At 35.3% G+C, this 23,731-nt stretch overlaps 1 protein-coding gene across 3 annotated transcripts in view; it reads left to right on the forward strand.

Moving 5' to 3' along the window:
* ncanb (neurocan b) overlaps positions 1 to 23,731 on the forward strand; it is a 212,692-nt gene that overhangs the window by 84,478 nt on the left and 104,483 nt on the right. For all 3 annotated transcript variants that reach the window (XM_051095274.1, XM_051095275.1, XM_051095276.1), the window contains exons 3-7: positions 1,555 to 1,947; positions 8,642 to 8,816; positions 11,522 to 11,649; positions 14,409 to 14,702; positions 15,028 to 15,795. In XM_051095274.1, the coding sequence (XP_050951231.1) occupies positions 1,555 to 1,947; positions 8,642 to 8,816; positions 11,522 to 11,649; positions 14,409 to 14,702; positions 15,028 to 15,795 (1,758 nt within the window). The remainder of the gene's footprint in view (positions 1 to 1,554; positions 1,948 to 8,641; positions 8,817 to 11,521; positions 11,650 to 14,408; positions 14,703 to 15,027; positions 15,796 to 23,731) is intronic.

The following is a 23,731-nucleotide window of genomic DNA, read 5'->3' on the forward strand; positions in this document are numbered from 1 at the left end:
AACGGACACTTGCGCTGAGCTGTTCAACTGTCAAACAGATTTGAATGCATGGTGGAAGAAAGTTATCGTTAGTTCGCACAAAAGAGGTTTTTAAAGACACTCTGTTGTTGTTTGTTATGTATTTACACATTCATGCCGTCAAACTGTTGTATAAAATCGATATGGCCGAATCACAGCTGTGTGTAAGTAGTTTTTTCTTATGTATTTACAAACTCGTTACGTCAAACTGTTGTATAAACGCAATATGGCGGAATCACAGCTGTGTGTAAAAAAGAAGAACAAATCATGCAAATTAAACTCAAAATACACTATAAGCTGAGGAGAAACCTTTCGGCTCACTATTGAAATCAGAAACCGGATAGCACACGTGCGTCTACAAGATGTCTGTTAAAGATCACTTGATCTGGAAAGCATCTTTTGTGTACAAACATCTAACAGACATCTTTAAGATGTCAGTTTTACATACATTCGAAATGTAAAAATTACGTCTCGCAGATGTAAATGCAGACGTCAAATAGACGTCTCCTTGATAGTATACATACATCTCAGAGACGTCTATTTGACGTCTGCATTTACACCTGCAAGACATATTTTTTTATTGTTTGCTCATCTGCAATACGTCTATAGGACCCCTGATAGCACACATACATCACAGAGACGTCTATTTGACGTCTGCATTTACATCTGGAAGACGTATTTTTTAGGGTGTTTGCTCATCTGCAATACGTCTATAGGACATTTCCTATCAGATGTCAAATAGATGTCTATTAGATGTCTTTAAAATGTTTATGATGTAGAATGTTTGTAAAACTGACATCTTACAGACATCTGTCAGATGTTTGTACACAGCAGATGCTTTCCAGATCAAGTGATCTTTAACAGACTTCTTGCAGACATACATGTGCTATCTGGGACGTTTCCTATCAGATGTCATATAGACGTCTATTAAATGTCTATAAGATGTTTATGATTTAGAATGTATGTGAAACTGACATCTTACAGGCGTCTATCAGATGTTTGTACACAGCAGATGCTTTCCAGATCAAGTGATCTTTAACAGACATCTTGCAGACATACATGTGCTATCTGGGACGTTTCCCTTCACATGTCAAATAGACATCTATTAGATGTCTTTAAGATGTTTGTGATTTAGAATGTATGTAAAACTGACATCTTACAGACATCTGTCAGAAGTTCATACACAACAGATGCTTTCCAGATCAAGTGATCTTTAACAGACATCTTGCAGACGTACATGTGCTCTCTGGGACGTTTCCTATCAGATGTCAAATAGACGTCTATTAGATGTCTATAAGATGTTTATGATTTAGAATGTATGTAAAACTGACATTGTACAGATGTCTGTCAGATGTTTGTACACAGCTTTTCAAATCAAGTGATCTTTAACAGACATCTTGCAGACATATGTGTGGTATCAGGGAAGGAACCTTGAAATAATCGTGCCTGTTTAGACATATATGAGACGCTATTCATCAATATGCTCTGATTAGTCTTAAATCTGATCAGTTTTGTCATGTTTTCCTCTGTTTTCAGGCACAGTGAGCTGTGACACTGTGGTGAACATGCGTAAGGTGACTCATCAGAGGGTTCAGGAGCCTCTGTCAGGTACGGCCCTCCTGCCGTGTGTTTTCACCCTGCGCCCGAGTCCTTCGCACGAACCTCCCCGCATCAAGTGGACCAAACTGTGGGGTCAGCGTGGCCCGGATGGCCTACAGAAGCAGCAGTCGATTCTGGTGGCTAAAGACAATATAATCAAGGTGAAGAAAGCCTTCCAGGGCCGCGTCACCTTGCCGGGATACCCGGAGAACCGCTACAACGCCAGCTTGGTGCTGACAGGACTGCGATCTAGCGACTCGGGGATGTACCGCTGTGAGGTTGTGGTCGGAATTAACGACGAACAAGACACGGTGCCCCTTCAGGTCACGGGTAATGTAGCACACCGCTGAATGCTAATACACGCAGCTGTGATTATAGTAATCAGATTCATCATACTGCTGACTTCTTTCGTCTTAAAGTGATAGTTTACCCAAAATGGAAATCCTATCATTTTTTCAAGTTTTTCTACACCTGTATGAGTGTTGAACACAATTGAAAATGAAGAGCTGATGGAGTTAGTGTGTTCAGCATATAAAAAAAGACACTCATACAGGTGTGGAATAACTCGAGTAAATTATATGATTTCCATTTTTGGGTGAACTATTGCTTTAATGTTTATGTTTTACGCAAATTGCAATGAACTTTTCAGTGTTTTTTGCAGAAACTCTCTCGCTGAGTGATTTGATATATTATTTAATCTGAGAAACGGGCTGTAATTACGGTGCTCAGCACTGAGGATTGGTTTTCGTGCACATCTGGTGGCGTTTTCCATCAGATCAGACCACGGAGGCATGGACCAAACAGCTGCTACATTTTTTGCACGCTCAGATTTCTGCCAAAACCTTGATGAAGTTAGTTAGACTTCATTCGCTGGCAACATGCTCTGCAGTGCTTGTGTTTGCGGGAGGCTGTGGAGCGGAAAAGTACACAGGGTGAATTTATCAAACAGTTGTGGCATTTTAACATGCAACACAACATTCAAAGCGAAAACCTTGTCTTATTTGCTGAGCGAACTGGTTTAACCAGGTGCTAAATGTGCTGCAGTACTGACACAGCAGTTAATTTTATGTTATTCTTTTAATTGCAAAAGTAGATTATGTTAAATATAAGATATGTGTAATATTCTACTGTAATATATAATGTGTAATAAAATAATATAAAATAATATAAACAAGTGCACATTTCTAATATATTAGAAAACAGAATGTGTAAATTTAGGCAATGTAATAAAAACAGTAGTAGTCACAATAAAATGATATAAAGTGTAAATAAAATAAAAACAAATAAAATATTTGTAAATGATAAAGTAATAACTAAAATTAAAAAATAGAAAATAAATATATTTAAAAGACAATAAAACACTAATGTACTCATTAAAAATAATTTAAAACACCACAAAAATACAATATTTAAATTAATAACATTTTTAAAAAAACAATACAATTTTAGTATAGCAAGGAATCAAAACAGAATGTGTAAATTTAGGTCACGGAATAATACAAACAATAGTAGTCATAATTTAAATTATGTAAAACTTCACAAATTAAATATTTTCATTTTTAAATAAAAAAAACAAAAATATAATTCTAAATAAATAACTTTATATATAATAAATTATAAAAAATTCTAGTATATGAAGAAATCAAAACAGGATGTGTAAATTTAGGCAACACAAATTTTGTTAAAATAAATTTTAAAATGAATAAAAAATAAATGTATTTAAAAAATGAAAAATGCAATAAAATGCAATGGACTTAAAAACAATAATAAAACACTAATGTAATAATAAAAAAAGAATATATATATATATATATATATATATATATATATATTCCTTGTATAGTAAGGAATTAGAACAGAATGTGTAGTGTAATAATAAAACCATTAATAGTCATAATAAAAATTATATAAAGTTTAATTAAATAAAAAATAAATACATTTTAAAAAGAATAATTTAAATGACAACTTATTAAATATTCTATTATTATTCTATTATATTATATTATATTATATTATATGTATAATAATATATTATATATAATATACAGTATATATAATATATATAATAATACTATTATATATAATATTATATGTTATTATGAGATTTTTATTTTTGTATTTATTTAGTATTATTATACTAAATAAATACAAAAAAATCTCAATCATAATAAGGAATAAAAAAAAATAAAATAAAAAAGTAATTAGTCTACCTTTTCAATTTAAAATCCCATAATCATAACAAGGAATAACAAAATATATGTCATAGAAAAAATGTAAATGTTTATAGAGGTATAGAATCAAATAGGAAGTTAAACATAAACATGATTTCAGTGAACGTAACCTAAACAGCATTCAGCAGTGAAGGCGAGCAAATTTATGACCATTATGATGAACTCATAATTTCTGATTGCAAAATTTAACGAGGAATACTTCTCTGAGGAGAGAGTGACTCTTAAAAAATCCATTATGAGATCCCAGTGCATTATTAATACCATACATGCGGATGCTCATGTACTGAAACCTCCTCCTCCTCTGTGCGTCTGAATGGTTAATTAGTTTGAGCTCGGCAGTTAAAGCATTGAAACACGCTGGCAGCCAGTATCATGAAAAATTCCCATTACTGTTACAAGCTTTTATGAAAATAACAATAACATTGCCAATTAAAGCATTCACCAACCTTAGACGCTTTCACACCTTATTGTGTTACAGCAACATACTGTTGAACACAAAGTACCGGATAATGAAGGGAAATAAGAGTCAAGACAATTCACAGGAGTATTTAAGATGCAAAATAACATGCAGTTCGACCACATTTGACCACAGTCTGTTGCTAAGTAAAACGCAACAGCACTGGCATAGAAACCAACACACATTCCGTAAAACAAAAGGGCAATTATGGCCGCACAAATCAGATATGAACAGTTACAATACAATGTGTGGACAGTCAGTTATGTCAGTTATTCAAATCAGATGCACAAAATTGGATTTGGGAAATCACTGCAAAAGCCTCTTTTTGGAATCTTATTTTTAAAGGAATAGCTCACCCAAAAATGAAAAATTGCTGAAAATTCAACCTCAGGACATCCAAGATGTAGATGAGTTTGTTTCTTCATCAGAACAGGTTTGGAAAAATTTAGCATTGCATCACTTGCTCACCAATGGATCCTCTGCAGTGAATGGGTGCCATCAGAATGAGAGTCCAAACAGCTGATAAAGACATCACAATAATCCACAAGTAATCCACACAACTCTAGTCCATCAATTAACATCTTGTGAAGTGAAAATCTATGTTTGTAAGAAACAAATCTATCATTTACATTTATTAGCGTCAAAGCATTGACCTAAAATATCACTTTAATAATAACTTTAATCTAACATTTGCACATGGAAGCAGCTCCAGGCGGATGACGTAGGACGTCGGCGTTGCACATACACCTGTGAGTCTCGTGAAAACCAAAGTTTATTTACAAGAGCAAAGGAAGCAAAGTTTCCTGACTTTAGCAAAGGAAAAGGAAAGGAAAGCCTCTGACATTTTTCCATGAAAATCCTCATTTTGTACATCTAATTTGTGAACTTTGTTTTGATTTCTTCACTGCGTGTCTGCGTTCATCACCTCTTCTGCATGCGCACTGACTGCATACTCAATTTGCCCAGGGTTGCTGCCGTTTACAACTGTTAGCGCAAGCTAGAGAAAATTGATTATTATGTTTTAAATATGGATATTTTTCTTATAAAAAACACATAGATTCACTACAGAATGCCTTTATTCACCCCTCAGAGAATAAGGCTGTGCCTTTACAGCTTGTACCTCAGATACTCTGCCAAAAAACATCTGTTTGGTTTTGATGATCATGTCTATCGCACTAAAATCATGCGTTTTACAGCCATATCAGTTTTAAATTTCTGATATACAGATTATTTGAGCGCAAACACCCGAAGCACATGCACAGAAAGCGGCCGTCACACAACATTTGAGTACTAAACCAAATTCTCTTTCATGTCATATTGCGCTTGAACTGTCAAATACACACAAGATTATGTTAAAAACACACATGAGTTACAAAAAAGTCAGTTATGTCTGTGAAGGTAAATAGCTGGGAAATAAATCAGTTTCATCATCAAGTTTTCATTAGATCTGTATGGCAGCAGCGTAATATACAGTAAATAAATCCACTGCTCTCTTGTCTCCTCTAAGGCGGGGACTCTAAATAGTGCTCTGTGCTCATCAGTACAACCAAAGACAGAACAGTTAGCATGCTTTGCTCGAACTTTTGCCATGACGTTACAACTGGTACACCATTGTCACTTGCGAAAATAACAAATTAAAGGGCAGTAAGATTCTCTTTCCAAAACAAAGTTGTCCGTTTTCATGTTTTCTGAGTTGGTAGATGCACCACACACCCAATTACAGTCGTGGCCAAAAATATTGGCACCCTTGCAATTCTGTCAGAAAATGCAACACTTCTCTCAGAAAATTGTTCCAATTGCAAATGTTTTGGTATTAACAGGCTTATTGTTTTTGTTTCCACTGCAACAACAAAAAAAAACAGAGAAGAAAAGTCAAACTTGCTAAAATTTCACACAGAACTCAAAAATGGACTGGACAAAATTATTGCCACCTCGTCAAATATAATTGCTTTTCAAGCATGTGATGCTCCTGTAATTTGTATTTAGACACACCTGTGGCAAGTAACAGGTGTGGGCGATACAGTAATCACACTTGCAACCAGTTAAAATGCAGAAAAGTTGACAACCTTTGTGTTGTGTCACACTGAGCATGGGGAAAAGAAAGAAGCATAAAGAGTTGTTTGTGGATTTGAGAGAAAAAATTGTGGAAAAACACAGACAATCTCAAGGCTACAAGTCCATCTCCAGTGATCTTAATGTTCCTGTGTCCACTGTGTGCAATATCATCAAGAGGTTTACAGCCCGTGGCACTGTAGCTGACCTCCCTGGACGTGGACGGAAGAGCAAAATTAATGAAAAATTACAACAAAGGATTGTTCAAATGGTGGATATAGAATCCCGATTACAGCAGTCCACTTCCAAAACAAAGATTTACAGATAATGTACTCACCCCCTTGTCATCCAAGATGTTCATGTCTTTCTTTCTTCAGTCGTAAAGAAATTATGTTTTTTTGAGGAAAACATTTCAGCATTTTTCTTTAACTTCCAAACAAATTCAAGCTGATCTGCAGACACAGGATACAACAGCGTCAGCTCACACTGTTCGTTCCCATCTGAATGAAAAGGGACACTATGGTAGGAGACCCAGGAGGACACCACTGCTGACACAAAGACATAAAAAAGCAAGATTGGAGTTTGCCAAAACTTATGTGACAAAACCACAGTCCTTCTGGAAGAACGTAGTGTGGACAAATGAGACAAAAGCAGTGCTTTTTGGTAAAGGACATCATGGCACTGTTTACTGAAAAAAAAAGAGGCCTTCAAAGAAAAGAACACAGTCCCTACAGTCAAACATGGTGGAGGTTCAAAGATGTTTTTAGGTTGCTTTGCTGCTTCGGGCAATGGATGCCTTGACTGTGTGAACAGTATCATGAAATCTGATGATTACCAAAGAATTTTGGGACGCAGCATAGTGGTCAGTGTCAGAAAGCTGCGTCTCCACCAGAGGTCATGGGTCTTCCAGCAGGACAATTACCTGAAACACCCAAAAAGCACTCAGAAATGTTACAAACAAAGCGCTGGAGAGTTCTGAAATGGCTAGCAATGATTCCAGATCGGAATCTCATAGAACAGCAAAGAGATCTCAAAACAGCAGTTGGGAGAAGGCATCCTTCAAATCTCAATGACCTGGAGCAGTTTGCAAAAGAAGAGTGGTCCAAAAGAGAAAGCGATTTCAGTTATTTTTTCCAAAGGGGTGCTACCAAATATTAAGTTAAGGGTGCCAATAATTTTATACAGTGCATTTTTTGGGTTCTGTGTGAAATTGTATCAGATTTGACTTTTCTTCTCTCTTTTTTTTTTTTTTTTTTTTTTTTTGTGTGTGTGTTGCAAGCAAAAAAATAAACATGTGAGTACCAAAACATTTGCAACTGCAACAATTTTCTGAGAGAAGGGTTGCATTTTTTGACAGAATTGCAAAGGTGCAGATATTTTTGGCCATGATTGTATAGCACTTAAACATGGAAAAAAAAGTCAGACTTTCGTGATATGTTCTTTAAAAGGTGTGTCTACTATTTCAGACTTGGTGAAATATTATGGACATTCAACAAAACAGTTAGCTAACCGGTCATAAATCTGATCTTCCTTAGATTACGTCTTCGTGAAATGAGATATGGAAACTCTGACCCCCTTTTTTAATAAGATGCAGCATCCCTCAGTGGACGAGAGTCCCACATATCTCATCCCCAGATGTTTGTCACAGACAGTGAATATTTTTATAAGCCCTGAGTCTGTCCTGAACTCCAATGGGAAGCGAAAAAGAGGAAGGACGGAAAAAAACGAAAGAGACGTCTTCCTCTCGTGCCCCTTTGAAGTGGGGCGTCACGCGTAGCTGCCGCAGTTGGGTAAGAGACGGGCCGTATTGCTCGAGAGACTGAAATCTTCCCCCTTAAGACGTCGTCTGAAGTGTTTCGCCAGAAATTGGCCCACCTAGCTTTGAGGATTTTCCTTTTGTCCCTTTCATGTTCGTACGATCTCGTGGGATGGCAGCCGACAGCGGAGGTTACGGACGTGGAGTGTGGAGTAGAGGACGAAAGGGACTCCAAAGCGATGGGATCTGGGAATAGCAGCCGGACAGTTCAAAAGCAATCCCAGGAATCTCATTTCTTTGTACGGCGGTACTGGAAGTTCGTCCTCTAACCGGTCAAAGAACTGGTGCTGGGATTTCACTTCTTTTGTACTGTGATTCCGTCTGTTGTCTTTCTCAAAGGATCGAGGAATCTTAGGAAGTTTAGGAAATAAAGCATTTGCGTTGTTACACACCTATTACTGCTGTTCATTTGGGATGTAGTTTATGCATGGTTCCCATCATGCACTCTGTTTTTTGTTCCCCAAACAGGAGTGGTTTTTCACTACCGTGCGCCTCATGACCGCTACGCGCTGTCCTTCTCCGACGCCAGAAGAGTTTGTTTGGAGAACTCTGCCAGTATTGCCACGCCAGCCCAGCTGCAGGCCACTTTTGATGACGGATATGACAACTGTGATGCTGGTTGGCTGTCGGATCAGACTGTGAGGTCAGAATGAGCAAACAGTCCATTTTTTGTGAACTAGATTTGGAAATGTGTATGTATATATTTGGCATTTAAGACATTTTTGACTTATGTAATTCTGTTCTGGTATATTTAGTATATTTACAATATTTTGTGGAACATTTTAATTTAATTTATATTTTTTAAACATTTTATTACATTTATATACATTTATTAAACAACAATTTTTTAAATATTTTATACAATTTTCTGTAATTTATTTTCAACATGATAAATTATTTATTTGCTTTATGTATATTTTATATAATATTCTAATACTTTTTTTTCAAAATGACAAATGTCTAGTATTTTATTTGATTTATTATGTATAATATTTTATAGAATATTCTAATATTGTATTTTATTTATTTCTTTTTTAACATGTAAAACATCCAGTGTGTCTATAAAAATTGTATTGAATAATTTAATATTTTATTTTATTTCGATCTGACAAACCATAATTTTATTTAGTATATTTTATTTTATTTTTTAACATACCAAATAACCATAATTGTGTTTAGTGTATTTATACTTTATTGAATATTCCAATAATGTATTATTTTATTTTATTTTATTTTATTTTATTTTATTTTATTTTATTTTATTTTATTTTATTTTATTTTATTTTATTTTATTTTATTTTATTTAGTTTTATTTTATTTATTTTATTTTATTTTATTTTCAACATGCCAGACAACCAAAATTTTATTTATTATATTTACACGTCAAATAACCAGCATTTTATTTTTGTGTATCTCTAAATCTGTATTGAAAAATAATTGAAAAATAATTAAAATAATGTTTTAATACTATATATTTTTATTTTATTTCAAAATGACTAACCATAATTTTATTTAGTATATTTAGGCTTTATTTTATTTTATTTTATTTTATTTTATTTTATTTTATTTTATTTTATTTTATTTTATTTTATTTTATTTTATTTTATTTTATTTTATTTTATTTTATTTTATTTTTAACATGCCAAACAAACATAATTTTATTTAGTATATTTATACTTTATTGAATGTTCCAATATGTTTGTTCTTTTCTTTAAATTTAAAATTTTATTTTATTACTTTATTTTATTCAGCATAAATGTCTAGTATTTTATTTGCTATATGTGTAATATTTTATAGAATATTCTAATAGTTTTTTATTTTTAACATGACACATCTAGTATTTTATTTGCTTTATATATTTTATAAAATATTCTAATATTTTATTTAATTTATGTAATTTTCAACATATTAAACATCCAGCATTTTATTTATGTTTATATATAATATTTATATATATATTTGAATATTCTAATATTTTATTTCATTTCAGTATGACAAACCAGTAACTTTAGTATCTTTAAAATATTTTTATTTTATTTTTAACATGACAAATGTTCAATATTATTTGTCTTTTTATTATTTTATTTGTTTATTTTTATTTTCAACATGACAAACAACAATAAGAAAAAAATGATGAGTTACAAAAGTTACTTGTCTGCAACATAAATAGTATTCAACATGTCTAGCATTTTATTTGCTATATGCATAATATTTTATTGAATATTCTAATATTTTAATTTATTTAAAATAATAATTCTGGTATATTTAGAATATTTTATTAAAAATGACAAATGTCATCAGAATTTTATTTCATTTTATTTTATTACCAACATGCCAAACAGACATTATTTTATTTTATTTTATTTTATTTTCAAAACGACAGACTTCCAGTAATTTTATTTCTGTTTAACAGTAAGAAAAATAAGTAAGATAAAAAATGACAAATTACAAAAGTTTTGTACAGGTCTGTAACATAAACAGGTTTCTAACAAAAATAGTACACATAGTACATGTTGATTTAAAAAGAGAATTTTTGCTTTACTCTTGAGTCCTTCAAATTTGTGGCCCCGATTCAGAAACAAGCATATTTGGGGAGCAAAGAAATCTTTGAACATGTTTACATAATTCTGTTCCCCACTGAATCTCCTAATCTTCCTTTTAATGTTACTCATAAAGCTATCACTTTGTAGATCAGAACGAAAATTTGAGCCGCCGTGCTGATAAATTGCTCCCCGTTGCATGAAACGGAATACCTCGACTTTCTTCAGAAGGAATCCAGGACTCAAAGCAATTTAATAATCAGCCGTTCTAATTAATCGTAATATCTATTATGTATCGACCGCATTACAGCCCCGTTTCTTCAGGCCTGCCGCCTCCAATCGCTTTTCCGTGGCTGAATGTCAGGCGGCTATTGATTTCAACCTTCATATCTACTGCATATTGTCAGCTCGTAATTGAGCCGCGAGGCCCGGCCCTCACCGGATAAAAGCGCGAGCGGGTTTTTCCCGCTCTAATTGGGCCATCTCCAGAGAAGCTTGGCTACACATCAGCGAAGACGCAAACGCGCAATTAGCGCAAGCGTATGGAGACATCACAGCTCTCTGGACTGGGATGGAATATATGTGGGCTGCTTTAATGGTTTTATATAACAGACTTCAACATTTGGGCCGCGCGAAAACCCCCGTCTTCCGAAACCCTGGAGTGCCATGTATAATCTCTTAATCAGACTTTAGCCGGGACCCCTGCCCCATCCAAATCGATGCGCTTTCGAGTAATTGCACAGTTTATCTTACTCACTTCCTTCGCTTCTTGGAAATGACTGCTGGTTTGTTTTGGCTCCTTCCCCAGGTATCCCATCCAGTCGCCTCGGCCCGGCTGCTTTGGCGACAAGGAGGACTCACCTGGCGTGAGGAACTACGGCAGCCGAGAACCCGACGAGATGTTCGACGTGTACTGCTTTGCCGACAGCCTACAAGGTACCGCAGATGCGCTCGGTTACAGCTCAGTCATGCAAAAACTGTGTCTTTAAATGTCCTCGTGAGCCTCAGACGGCCGAGATGCATGTACCTGCTCGTGTCCCAACTCCCAGAACAACTAAGTAGGTCACCATGCTTTCAGCTCAGCCCTATGGTCTATGCCAAAACGGGTACAGTTATAACATGCTCTTTTTTTTTTAAGTGCACGTCCGTGTGTTTCATGCAGGAGTGAGAGTCCTGCCTCATGCTGTGAATTAGTATTTTAGAATGTCTTAAAAGTTTAATGCCTGTCATATTGGTGTCATTTATTAATTTATGTGTTTTTTACAGAACTTTTTTTTTTGATAGCATGTTTGGCCTATAAATATTTTATACATTGGTGTGTTTATTTATTTATTTATCTATCTATTTTCTTATCCATCTTTCCATCCTTGGGAGAAAATAATTATTTAGTTTAGTCCTTGTATATTACTTAGAACAGAAATTGTTCTGTTATAGAAAAACAAAGTGATTTTTGCCATTTAATTTGATGGGATATTTTTATTTTGTTGGATTTTAATTCAATATGAAAAACGGTCAGTATTTTGTTTAGTATATTTTAAAATTAAATATTGGGATATTTTATTTTATTTTTAACATGATAAATATCTAGTATTTTTTTATTTTATTTTATTTTATGTAAGATAAAAAAGCACAGTTTCATGTATACAAGTGGTACAAGTATAGAATATAAATGATGTACAAAGCACATGAACATAATGTAATATATAATGTATAATATATTCAAGGCTTTTCAAAAAAAAAATTTAAATGTGAGAAATTAGTTTTTTGTTTCATCATAAGTTTACATTTAAGTATAAAATAGTGTGCATTTTATTTATTTTATTTTATCAGCATGACAAACATACAATTGGTTCAAGTATGGAACATATGGAACATGATCAGGGTTTCCGCGGGTCTTAAAAAAGTCTTAAAAAGTCTTAAATCACTTCTCCATGAATTCCATGAATTTGGAATCCATGATTTTCCATGAATTAGAGCAGCAAGTCTTAAATTCATATCTCATGGCATAAATTTTCGTGAGGGATTGTTTTCTTATGTGTTTCATTTTAAAGTAAAGCGAAAGTGTAATTTCTGTGCTACATGGCTTGGGTCGCTCAATATTCATTAAAGAAAATGCGGTAGATGGTGATGGATGGTGATTTTTTTGATAATAAAAATCATTTAGTTTAGTTAGAGAACAGATTATACAATTAAAACTAAACGTGGCTGCTCAATGCATTGTGTACTAATTTAAAAGTGAAAGTAAAATGCGCACAACACTTTTATAAACTACTTAAAACCGAAGAAAAGAAGGAAAACTCAAGCGAACTAAAAACAGACAATTGCTTGACACTGAATTGAATTTGAAAGTGAAAGTAAAATGTGCACAGTGCTTTTACCGAAGGAAAGTGAGGAAAAGAGGGAAAACTATACTTTCTCCAACTATACTATAATTTTTTTTTTTTTTTTTACATTTTCTTTAGTTGGTCTTAAAAAGGTCTTTAAAAAGTCTTAAATTTACCCTCATAAAACCTGCAGAAACCCTGATGATATACAAATACAAATATAACCACGCATTTACAAAGTACGCAATATAAAGATATACTAAAGGCTTTACAAAAATAATTTTGAAAAAAATATTTTAATTTAATTTAATTTTATTTTCTAGCACAAAAATAATCAAACATCATCTTCCCTTAAAAGCCCTTCATTGCTCAAAAATAGCACCAGAACAATTTTCTAGAAATACAAATATAAGGAGCCCCATAAATGACATGCAGGAAAAAAAATGTAATTGTGTGCACGATATAATATTTTGTTCCTTCATTTTACTAAATTGTGCACACTGAATAATAATTTGCTCCCTCATTTTACTAAATTATGCGAACTAAATATTACATTTGTTACCTTAAATAAATCGTATGCATGGCATAATTCATTCCTTCATTATACTAAAATTGTGCGCACTAAATATTTTACTAAAACATAATTTGTTTTACTAAATTGTGTGCACTAAATAACAATTTGTTCCTTCATTTTGGGAAATTTTGCGCGTGAGATAATTTGTTCCCTCAATGTACTAAATTGCGCGCAAGACATAATTTTTTCTTTTGTTCATTCTCTAATTTACTAAATTGTGCACACACTGTAATTCGTTCCCTTGTCTTAGTAAATTGTGAGCACTAAATAATAATTTGTTTCCTCATTTTACGAAATTGTGCACACAACATAATTAGTTTTTGTTTTACTAACTTTTTCAAAAATGTAAACATTTTTACTAAATTGTAAAAAACTAAAAAGTAAAAAACTAAATTTTTACTAAATTGTGCGCACAACAATAGTAAAACTCTGCCATGTTTTAGTTGAATTGTGCGCACAATTAGTTAGTAAGTTGTGGACATGATGTAGTAAAACGAGATAACGAATTATGATGTTGTGTGCGTGCTTTACTATTTTTTTTCCCTGCATGTCATGTGTGGGGCTCCGTACAAATGAATGAACAAAAAGTTACAAAAAAAGTACATTGGAAGTTTTCCCTGTATTTAGCAATCACTTTTTTTACAGGGTAGGTTTTTTATACAATGTTATAAATATAAACCAAAATGTAGTTGCTTGATAAGGTGTATTTATAGTTGTCATGTTGCAAACAGCAGCATTCTTATGGGAAAATAGCACTTAGAAATACCATGCACTATCAATCTCTCCTCTCTCTCCAGGTGAAGTGTTCCACACCAGCGTGCCGGAGAAGTTGAGCCTGGCATCTGCCTCCACTCACTGCCACACTCTGGGAGCTCAGCTGGCCACGGTCGGGCAGCTCTACCTGGCTTGGCAGGGTGGCCTAGACCGCTGCGACCCCGGCTGGCTGGCCGACGGCAGCGTACGTTACCCCATCAACCTGCCCCGGCGTAACTGCGGTGGAGACGAACCTGGAGTTAGAACCGTTTACCACAACCCCAACCGCACCGGATTCCCAGACACTAGCGATCTCTTTGACGCCTACTGCTATCAAGGTTGGTTGAACTAGTGGTCTTTCTCTTTCGGGTGTAGGCATATTCCTAAAAACGTCTTTTGGGAGGTTTTGACCTCAGTGATGAACTGGAGATTTCTTTTTTACTCTAAGAAGTTTCATAAAAAATTCTGTTGCATCCCGTCTACATAATTTTGGAGCATATTTCCCAATAATTTATCAAGAGTTTCACCCTGGTGTCATGAATATCTGAGAAATGTATGAAATGAGGATTAGGTTAAATTGGTTTTACGGACTTCTGTATGGATATCTGCTTTGTAGTTTTTTCCGTCTGTGCCGCCTTTGACGAGACTATCTTCCTCTTTCAGAGAAGGATTTCGAAGAGCTGGCAGCGATACTCCACAAGACCCTAGAAAACCCTGCTTTGAACTCTTCCAGTGAAGAAGAGGTGCAGCTGCAAAGAAACGGAGCCTTTCCTGAACCTTCAACTTGGACCGGTCTGGTCGATCTTGAGAAAGAAGACTTCAAGTCCATCATAAACAACGAATCTTCAGAAATCTCAGAGGAGCATGTTGTAATCCATCTTGGACCTGAAGAACGGTCTGTAGACTGGGAAGACGATCCCAACGATACTAAGCAGGAGAACCTTCAAGGGGGTTCGGCGAAAGAGGAAACTGATGATTCTGATGGTCCCGATGGTCCCAATGTATCTCCTGACCCGTCTTCAACCACCCCATCTTCCTCAACGCAAGCTCAGACCAGCAACAGCGTCATTTCCAACTTTGTGAACACAATCATGAAGCCATTTAGGTACTGGACCGGGACTGGAGAACCTGAGATACCAGCCACCGAGCCCAGCATCTACAAAGGAACCTCAGAAATGGTCCCACCTACCAGGATGAAGCCAAGTAAAGGGAAAACAAGCAAAGGAGGTGCTGATAACGCCATCGTGGAGCCTAATATCAAGGAGCATTCATATAATCCCTCCTCGTCAGATCCAGAAGAAGAGCTCTTGGAGCAAGAGAGGGAAGTGGTTCTAGTGGCTGCGGAGCAGGAGATAAAGAGTCCAAGCAATTCTCATATGGATCATCCATATTCACAGACCTTCACAGATAGCTTCACTGGAAAAGACAAAGGTATGACAGACTCATCCAAAACTTAAAGGAGAAGTTCACTTCCAGTGTGATCCAAGATGTTCATGTCTTTCTTTTTGCAGTTAAGGATTTTGAGGAAAATATTCCAGGATTTTTCTCCATATAGTGGACTTCAACGGGAGTCAACGAGTTGAAGGTCCAAAAAAGCAGTTTTAATGCAGCTTCAAAGGAGTCTACAAAATTCCAGCCAAGCAATAAGGGTCTTATCTAGCGAAACAATTGGTCATTTTCTGAAAAGATTAAAATGGATATAGTTTTTAAGCACAACTAGCTCTGCAATGCACGTCTATGAATTCACATGTTACGTAATCACGTTGGAAAGGTCACGCGTGGTTAGTTCTTTGTCTGTTTACGCCAGACAAAGAAAAACTAGGGTTAGAAACTTCTAACATCATTGTTTTACTCTTATTTGCAAAGAGTGTTTGACTTTCTTTGCATGTTTACTTTGTAAACACTAGGGTTAGATATCGAGAACCGATTCCATTTTAGAACCGGTTCCAAATTTCCAAAAGGTGGGTATTCGATAAGACACGTGCGTTTCAGTTCCACTTAACGATTCCTGTGTTGGCATTATAATGTGATTTTAAAGTTTAAAATCAAATGATTTAAGCGCGGGAAGGGAAAGAACTTGCGCACTGTTTGTGTGCACTGCACACATCTGAATCATTAAGAATCGGAATCGATAAGCAGAATCCGAATCGATACATTTCAAACGATACCCAACCCTAGTAAACACTGGGGTCGGTACTTCAATTTGACTTTATAATGTGTGAGGTCGGGCTGGTGCAAGATGAGCATTTGTGGTTAAAAAGTATAGAATTTTTTTTTTTTTAGAAAACAACCAGTCGTTTCACTAGATAAGACCCTCATTTCTTGGCTGGGATCATGTAGAGTCTTTCGATAATGCATTGAAACTGCAACTTGGACCTTCAACTCATTGGCCACCATTGAAGTCCGCTATATGGAGAAAAACCCTGGAATGTTTTCCTTAAAAAGCTTAATTTCTTTGTGACTGTAGACAGAAAGACATGAACATGTTGGGGTGAGTAAATTATCAGGAAATATTCTTGAAAAATATATTATTCTTGAAAAGAAAGGATAATGTGCTCACTCCCTTGTCATCCAAGGTGTTCATGTCTTTCTTTCTTCAGTCGTAAAGAAATTATGTTTTTTGAGGAAAACATTACAGGATTTTTCTCTGTATAGTGGACTGATATGGTGCCCCGAGTATGAACTTCCAAAATGCAGTTTAAATGCGACTTAAAACGATCCCAAATCTCTGTATAATGGACTGATATGGTTCCCCGAGTTTGAACTTCCAAAATGCAGTTTAAATGCGACTTAAAACGATCCCAAATGCGGTTGTAAATGATCCCAGCCGAGGAAGAAGGTTCTTATCTAGCAAAACGATTGGTTATTTTCTTAAAAATAATACAATTTATATATTTTTTAATGTTAAACGCTTGTCTTGTCTTGCTCTGCCTGAACTCTGTTTTTTTCCGGTTCAAGACAGTTAGGGTTTGTCGAAAAACTCCCATCTCACGTTCTCCCTCAACTTCAAAATCGTCCTATATCACTGTTTTACCTTTTTTGTTAAGGGTGTTTGATCTTTTTTGCATGTTCACTTGCAAAGACTGGGTCGGTACTTCTGTAGTGATATAGGATGATTTTGAAATGAAGTTGAGGGAGAAAATACGATTGGTGTTTTTCGACATACCTTGAACCAGAAAACAGAGTTCAGGGAGAGCAAGACAAGATGAGCATTTGAGATTAAAAAGCATTTAAATAGTATTTTTTTAAAAATGAAAATAACCAATCGTTTTGCTAGATAAGACCCTTCTTCCTCGGCTGAGATTGTTTACAACCGCATTTGGGATCGTTTGACGCTGCATTTAAACTGCATTTTGGAAGTTCAAAATTGGGGCACAATATCAGTCCTTTATATGGAGAAAAATCCTGAAATGTTTTCCTCAAAAATTTCTTAACGACTGAAGAAAGAAAGACATAAACATTTTGCATGACAAGGGGGTGAGTACATTGGGCCTTGTTTATCAATCTAACGTAGAACCCAGCGCAGATCCGTGCACACAAATCAACTTTGGTTGCCTGCATGATCAGTTACATTTAATATAGATCAGAGTATGGGAGTGGAGTGGGAGCACAGCGCGGAGTGGAACGATGTGATTTTGAAAGGAGCGAGGAGCAGATTTTTTAAAAGCCGGAGCATCGTGGTTTTCACTCGCTCCAAGAACGCTCCACTACCACTCCATCAAGAGTACAATTCATGCCAACGGCCCGTAATATAACTGCATATTGAGCAAGAACTCACATGCTAAACACAGTCAGCTAGCTTGATATAGATGCATCACTGGGATCAGAAAGAATGTGAAGATTATAATGACAGCAATATACCTGAGTGGTAGGTTTAGGAGAATAGTTTTCTAGGGATGTGTTTGCTCCTTCTAGATACTGAATATTTTTGGATGAAAGCATGATTTAAACAGGTACTTTTTTTTACACACGCAGTTGCTATCTCAATAATGGATTCAATCAAATGTAATCTTACAGCGCTGCTTCATCTGTATCCTTTTCGAATGAGCAGAAATCTGTAGGAAATGCAGCAATAGATAAAATAACTGACAGAAATGAACTATAATTTAATCCTTTACAAACAAAATTTGCACAGAAAAAGCAGATGATACTTTTTAATGCTGACAACCATGCTTGATGGGAATGTGGTAGGAAAATAGTTTGCACACTAGAAGTCCAATAAGCCACAAAACTTCTCTCCTAGTATTTTATTTTATTTTATTTTATTGTAATGTATGATATGTGATATTGTGAAGTTAGACAAGAATATCTCTGATTGAGGTGTTGTGTTGCTGGATGTAATAATGAATGTAGTGGTCGTCATTTACGTCCGACATCTGAGCCGCTGAAGATGCCGTAGATTATGTTTGTTTGTGAAGGGAATGCGCCTCCCGATCTACACATATCCGTCTATGTTTGCGCAAATCATTCGTGATCCAGCTTCACTTACAGCAGAAGTGTGTATAAGCATTTTTTATGAATCTTTGCGATCGCCTTTCCTTATAACCTGGTAGTTAGAAAGTTTAGCAGCTAAACGTGGTCTAAATGCGGCTAAAGTAAACAGGCTCGTCTCTCCACAGAGAGAAGAGAGGGGCGGGGCGAGCAGAGCTCATTTGCATTTAAAGCAGCCACGACCAGAATGAGATGATTTTTTGCAGAGCTGGTTTTGGAAAGGTAAAAAGGGTGTTGTTTTACAAAACCATTGAGAATTTTTAACCAAAGTATATTATAGATATATATTATATTATTTCATTAAGACCCTAAAGAATCATATCAACTTGTGGAAAATGGGCATCTGATGACCCCTTTAAGAGTGTCACAAAAACGAAAGTGGTCTATACCTGTTGCAGTTGAGTTAATTTGCTTTTGTTTTGTTTTTTTCTTTTGTTAATCTGTTAATTATTTAGGAGAAATATATTTTGTGTGGACTAGCCCTATTTGTTTTACTCCTTTTATAATTTCTGTTTTTCTCCGTTCACCGAAGTGCAGCAGGTGGGTGATGCGACAATGTATGAATCCTCATGGTCTGTTGTTTGTGCTGCTATTTGGGCATATAAATCTAACGCACTAAAAGAAAAAAAAACAAAACATTGTTTGTCAGCCAGGAAAATAATCTAAATGAACAAAATGCTGTCATTATACAATTCTCCGAAATTCTCTATGCTGCACGCAAATTCAGGCTAACTCAAAAACTTGCCTACACGAGCTCAGACCTGACGTTAGATTTGATCATAGCCACCGCTCATGTCCATTTTAATAATTCCAAGTTTTGCGTAGAAACAACCATACGCCCAATTTTCTGTCGTACATTCGTTTCATAAATGAGGCCCCATTATCTGTCAATTTTTGTTCTGGAAGTGGACTTCTCCTTCTCCTTCTCTGCTTCTCTTCTTAATTGAAGCTTGTGAAGTAGGTGAAGCTTGTGCTTAATTAAGTTGAAGTAGTGGTTAATTACATTTTGTATTATTTTATACTTCATTAATATAAAACGGGGGACGCGAAACCACAAAAGTGAGAGTTTCCTCCCTGTAGATTTTTGGCCAAGAAGTCAGTCTTTCAACCAAGAAGTCAATCTGACGTTTATTGTTCAATTTAAGGGTGTTTCTTCAACTCTGAAGGTTGATTTTTATTAAAGTAACTAGACATATTTTTGTAAAACGAAGGTTTTATCCACTGGAAATTAATGGAAGGATATATTTTTGGTATTTCTTCAACTGAACCCAAGTAGACAATTTGGCATTGAACGGCCTGTACTTCTAACCCTCGTAGTGTTGCCTTCATTCGCTGCAAATCAAATGTGGCCTCCGCTTGGTGCAAAGATAAATGCCCTCGGCATGCTATGTCCTCCAACAGCTCACTGTTGATTTTTTTCATTGTTTTGAAAGAAAAACAATATGGCAGCAATTGGTTCTTTAGGCGCAGCCACGGAGAGGAAAGTTGCCGACACAATTCGTTCTCTGGAATAGGAAAGTGTGAGGGTCGCCGTAGAGGTCGCAGCGCTGAGATGTATTCCTGCCTTCTGCTCTAGGGCTTTTAATGGATATCAATGTCTGTCATATCTGTGCCAAGTAAAGCTGCGTAGTAGGAGAAAGCAAAATGCGATCCAGCCTCTAAAAATTTAGAGCGTTGCGAGCCTTAGGCTGAGATTGAAGCATGTCTAACTGGTGTGGTTTTAGCGCGATGGGTTTTGGCAGCAGTCCGTTCTCAAGGCATCATCAGTACAAATATCCTGCCCGCAAACCAAATTCAACAGGGAACATTAATGTTTAATCCCGGGTGAAAATCCAGCTTTAGTCAGCATGCATTATTTACATCCGAATCTAATTAATGTGCTTTGGCTAAAACCGCAGGCACCGCCACAAACTCCAAGTCTCTCCCAATTATACGAGGCGTGATCGTCGCCGGGGCCGCGGAGTGTGTGCGTAACGATACTCTGGACTCAATCTGGCTGTTTCCGTTCGTTTTTCCTCCAGCAGAGGTCATTTAGTGGAGTTCAGATTCACTGGCTATTTCACCCTTCACTGCATGCTGCTCCATCTCTTCCCTTGTTTTGTGTTTCATTACATAGAGGCTGTTGAGAATTCAGAAAATCCAGCCATCTTTTATATAAACTCGCCGTGTCCTTGAGTTCCACAAAAAAATTGTATACGGATAAAGCTGCGCTATAAAGAAATTCTCTGAAATGCATACGTTCCATAGAACAATGTGTTTAAGCATCTGTTTTGTAGAGTGTCCATATACTTGAAGCTTATTTTGACTGTATAAGTGGACACTTAAACCACAAATGCATGAATGTCATTGCATTACGCACACAATATCAAATCAAGTGGCAAGAAAATGTGTCATTCATGTAAATGAAGTATTGAGCCTTTTTTTTCCCAATTTAAATCTCATAATTGCATTGTTTATTTCTGAATGCAAGTTTACACAGCACAATTGTGATTTCACTTCCTCTAAATGCAACATTGCATCTCCAAATTGTGACGTCTTGTCTTATAATTAAGACTTTATGTCTGAAAATGATCACTTTCTCACAATTCGCGACTTTTGCGACCTTATCTCATAACTGTCGCTTTTTTCCAGTGCAACATTTTGCCTCACAATTGTGACTTTTGACTTTATATCTCATAATTGCAACTTTTTTCCCAAAATGCAACATCTTCTTTTTCTTCAACTGCAACCTTTAATCCCAATTGCAGTATCTCCCTATTCTGATTTTATATCTCATAATTGTGACTTTTTAATCCATAATTGCATTTTTTTTTCCCCCAGTTGCAACATAATCTTCTAGATGCAATGTTATATCTCACAATTGCGACTTATTATCCCAGTTGCAATATTATATCCCAATTCTGGTTTTATATCTCATAATTGCAACTTTTTCTTTTGAATGAGACTTTATATCTCACAACTGCAACTTTTTTCCCAATGCAACATTGTGTCTCGCAGCTGTGACTTTTTAGTCCCATTTGTGTTTTTTTTTGTGACTTTAGTTCTTCTAACTGCAACCTTGTATCTCCAAATTGTGCCTCTTATAATTAGGACTTTGTCTGAAAATTATCACTTTCTCCTAATTGCGACTTTATATCTCCAAATTATGACTTTGTATCTCATAATTGTTTTTTTTTTTCCCAATGCGACATTATATCTTACAAGTGTGACTTTTTCTCCCAATTGTGATTTTATATCACCAAATGATGCCTTTTTTCCAGATGCAACATTGTATTTCACAATTGCGACTTTTTATCCCAGTTGTAACGTTATATCTTCTAGTTCTAATTTTATCTCATAATAATTGCAACTTTTTCTTCTGATTTCGACTTTATATATGAGAATTGCAACTTCAGTTTTTCTAACTGCAACATTGTATCTCCAAATTATGACTTTTTGTCTTATTACTAGGACTTTTATGTGTGAAAGTGATCACTTTCTCACCATTGCGACTTTATATCTCCAAATTGTGACTTTATATCTCATAAATTTGTTTTTTCCCAATGCGACAATATATCTCACAATTGTGATTTTCTTATTCCCATTGCAACATATTCTATTAAATGCAATGTTATCTTACAATTGTGACTTTTTTTATCCCAACTGCGGTATTATATCTCCCAATTCTGATTTTATCTCATAATTGTAACTTTTTATTCTGAAAGCAACTTTATATCTCTTTTATATCTTCTGCGACCTTATTTTTTTTTTGTTTTATAATTAGTACTCTATGTCTGAAAACTATCACTTTCTCCCAATTGTGACTTTATTTTTCCCATTTGTAACTTCATATCTCATAACTGTGGCCTTTTTTCCCCAAACAACATTGTATCTCACAATTTCAACTTTTTGTCCCAATTGTGGCTTTCTTCCCATTGCAACATCATCTTCTCAGTGATTGTACCTTCCCAGTTGCGATATCATATTTCCCAGTTCTGATTTTGTATCTCATAATTGCAACTTTTTCTGCTGAATGTGACTTTTGTACATCGTATCTCCTTTTTGTTTTATAATTAGGACTTTATATCTCCCAATTGTGACGTCATATCTCATAATTGTGGCTTTTTCCCCAATGCAACATTATATCTCCCAATTGTGACTTTATATCTTATAACTGCAACATCTTCTTCTAAATACAACGTTATATCTCTCAATTGCAATATTATAACTCTCAATTCTAATTTCACATCTCAGAATTGTGACTTTACATCTACCAATTGCAAATTTATGCCTCTCAGTTGTGACTTTGTTTTACATTTAAACAATTACAACTGTATATTTCAAAATTTTGGATCTTCCAGTTGGGTATATCACAGACCTTGACACCAGCTGCTTAAAAGTAATCACAAAAATGGACGTAAAAATGCCCTCAAAGCTTTTTTTTGGTTTTATCTTGCTTAGGAGTCAAAATACTTTCACGAGGGTAATTATCCCACTATTATATCCAGGTGAATGGTCGAATCTGTTTAATTTACGGCTTTTGTACATCTCATGAACATGTTTAATACCATCACAGTCCTGTGACGCCAGAGAGTAATCAGTTATTCATATCATTAATTGCTCAATTACTTGGTTATGTAAATTGCAGCACATCCATGTGACACCCCAACAGCAGAGTCTTGAATAATTCATTAGTGTTTAATATTTCATTGTGTGTACAGAACATATGGTCTGTGAATATCTAAAACGGCTTAAATGCTAAACACCGCTTGTTTCCTTTAATTCAAATCATGTTACCTGAGCAAATATCTGAATTATCCATGCACACAGTACATTTTTAAGCTAAACCAAGTATGTTTTCCACACAGGATTGCGGTATGCAGAGTCATGTAATAAT

Source organism: Labeo rohita, chromosome 22 (assembly GCF_022985175.1).
Source record: "Labeo rohita strain BAU-BD-2019 chromosome 22, IGBB_LRoh.1.0, whole genome shotgun sequence".
Lineage (NCBI taxonomy): Eukaryota > Metazoa > Chordata > Actinopteri > Cypriniformes > Cyprinidae > Labeo > Labeo rohita.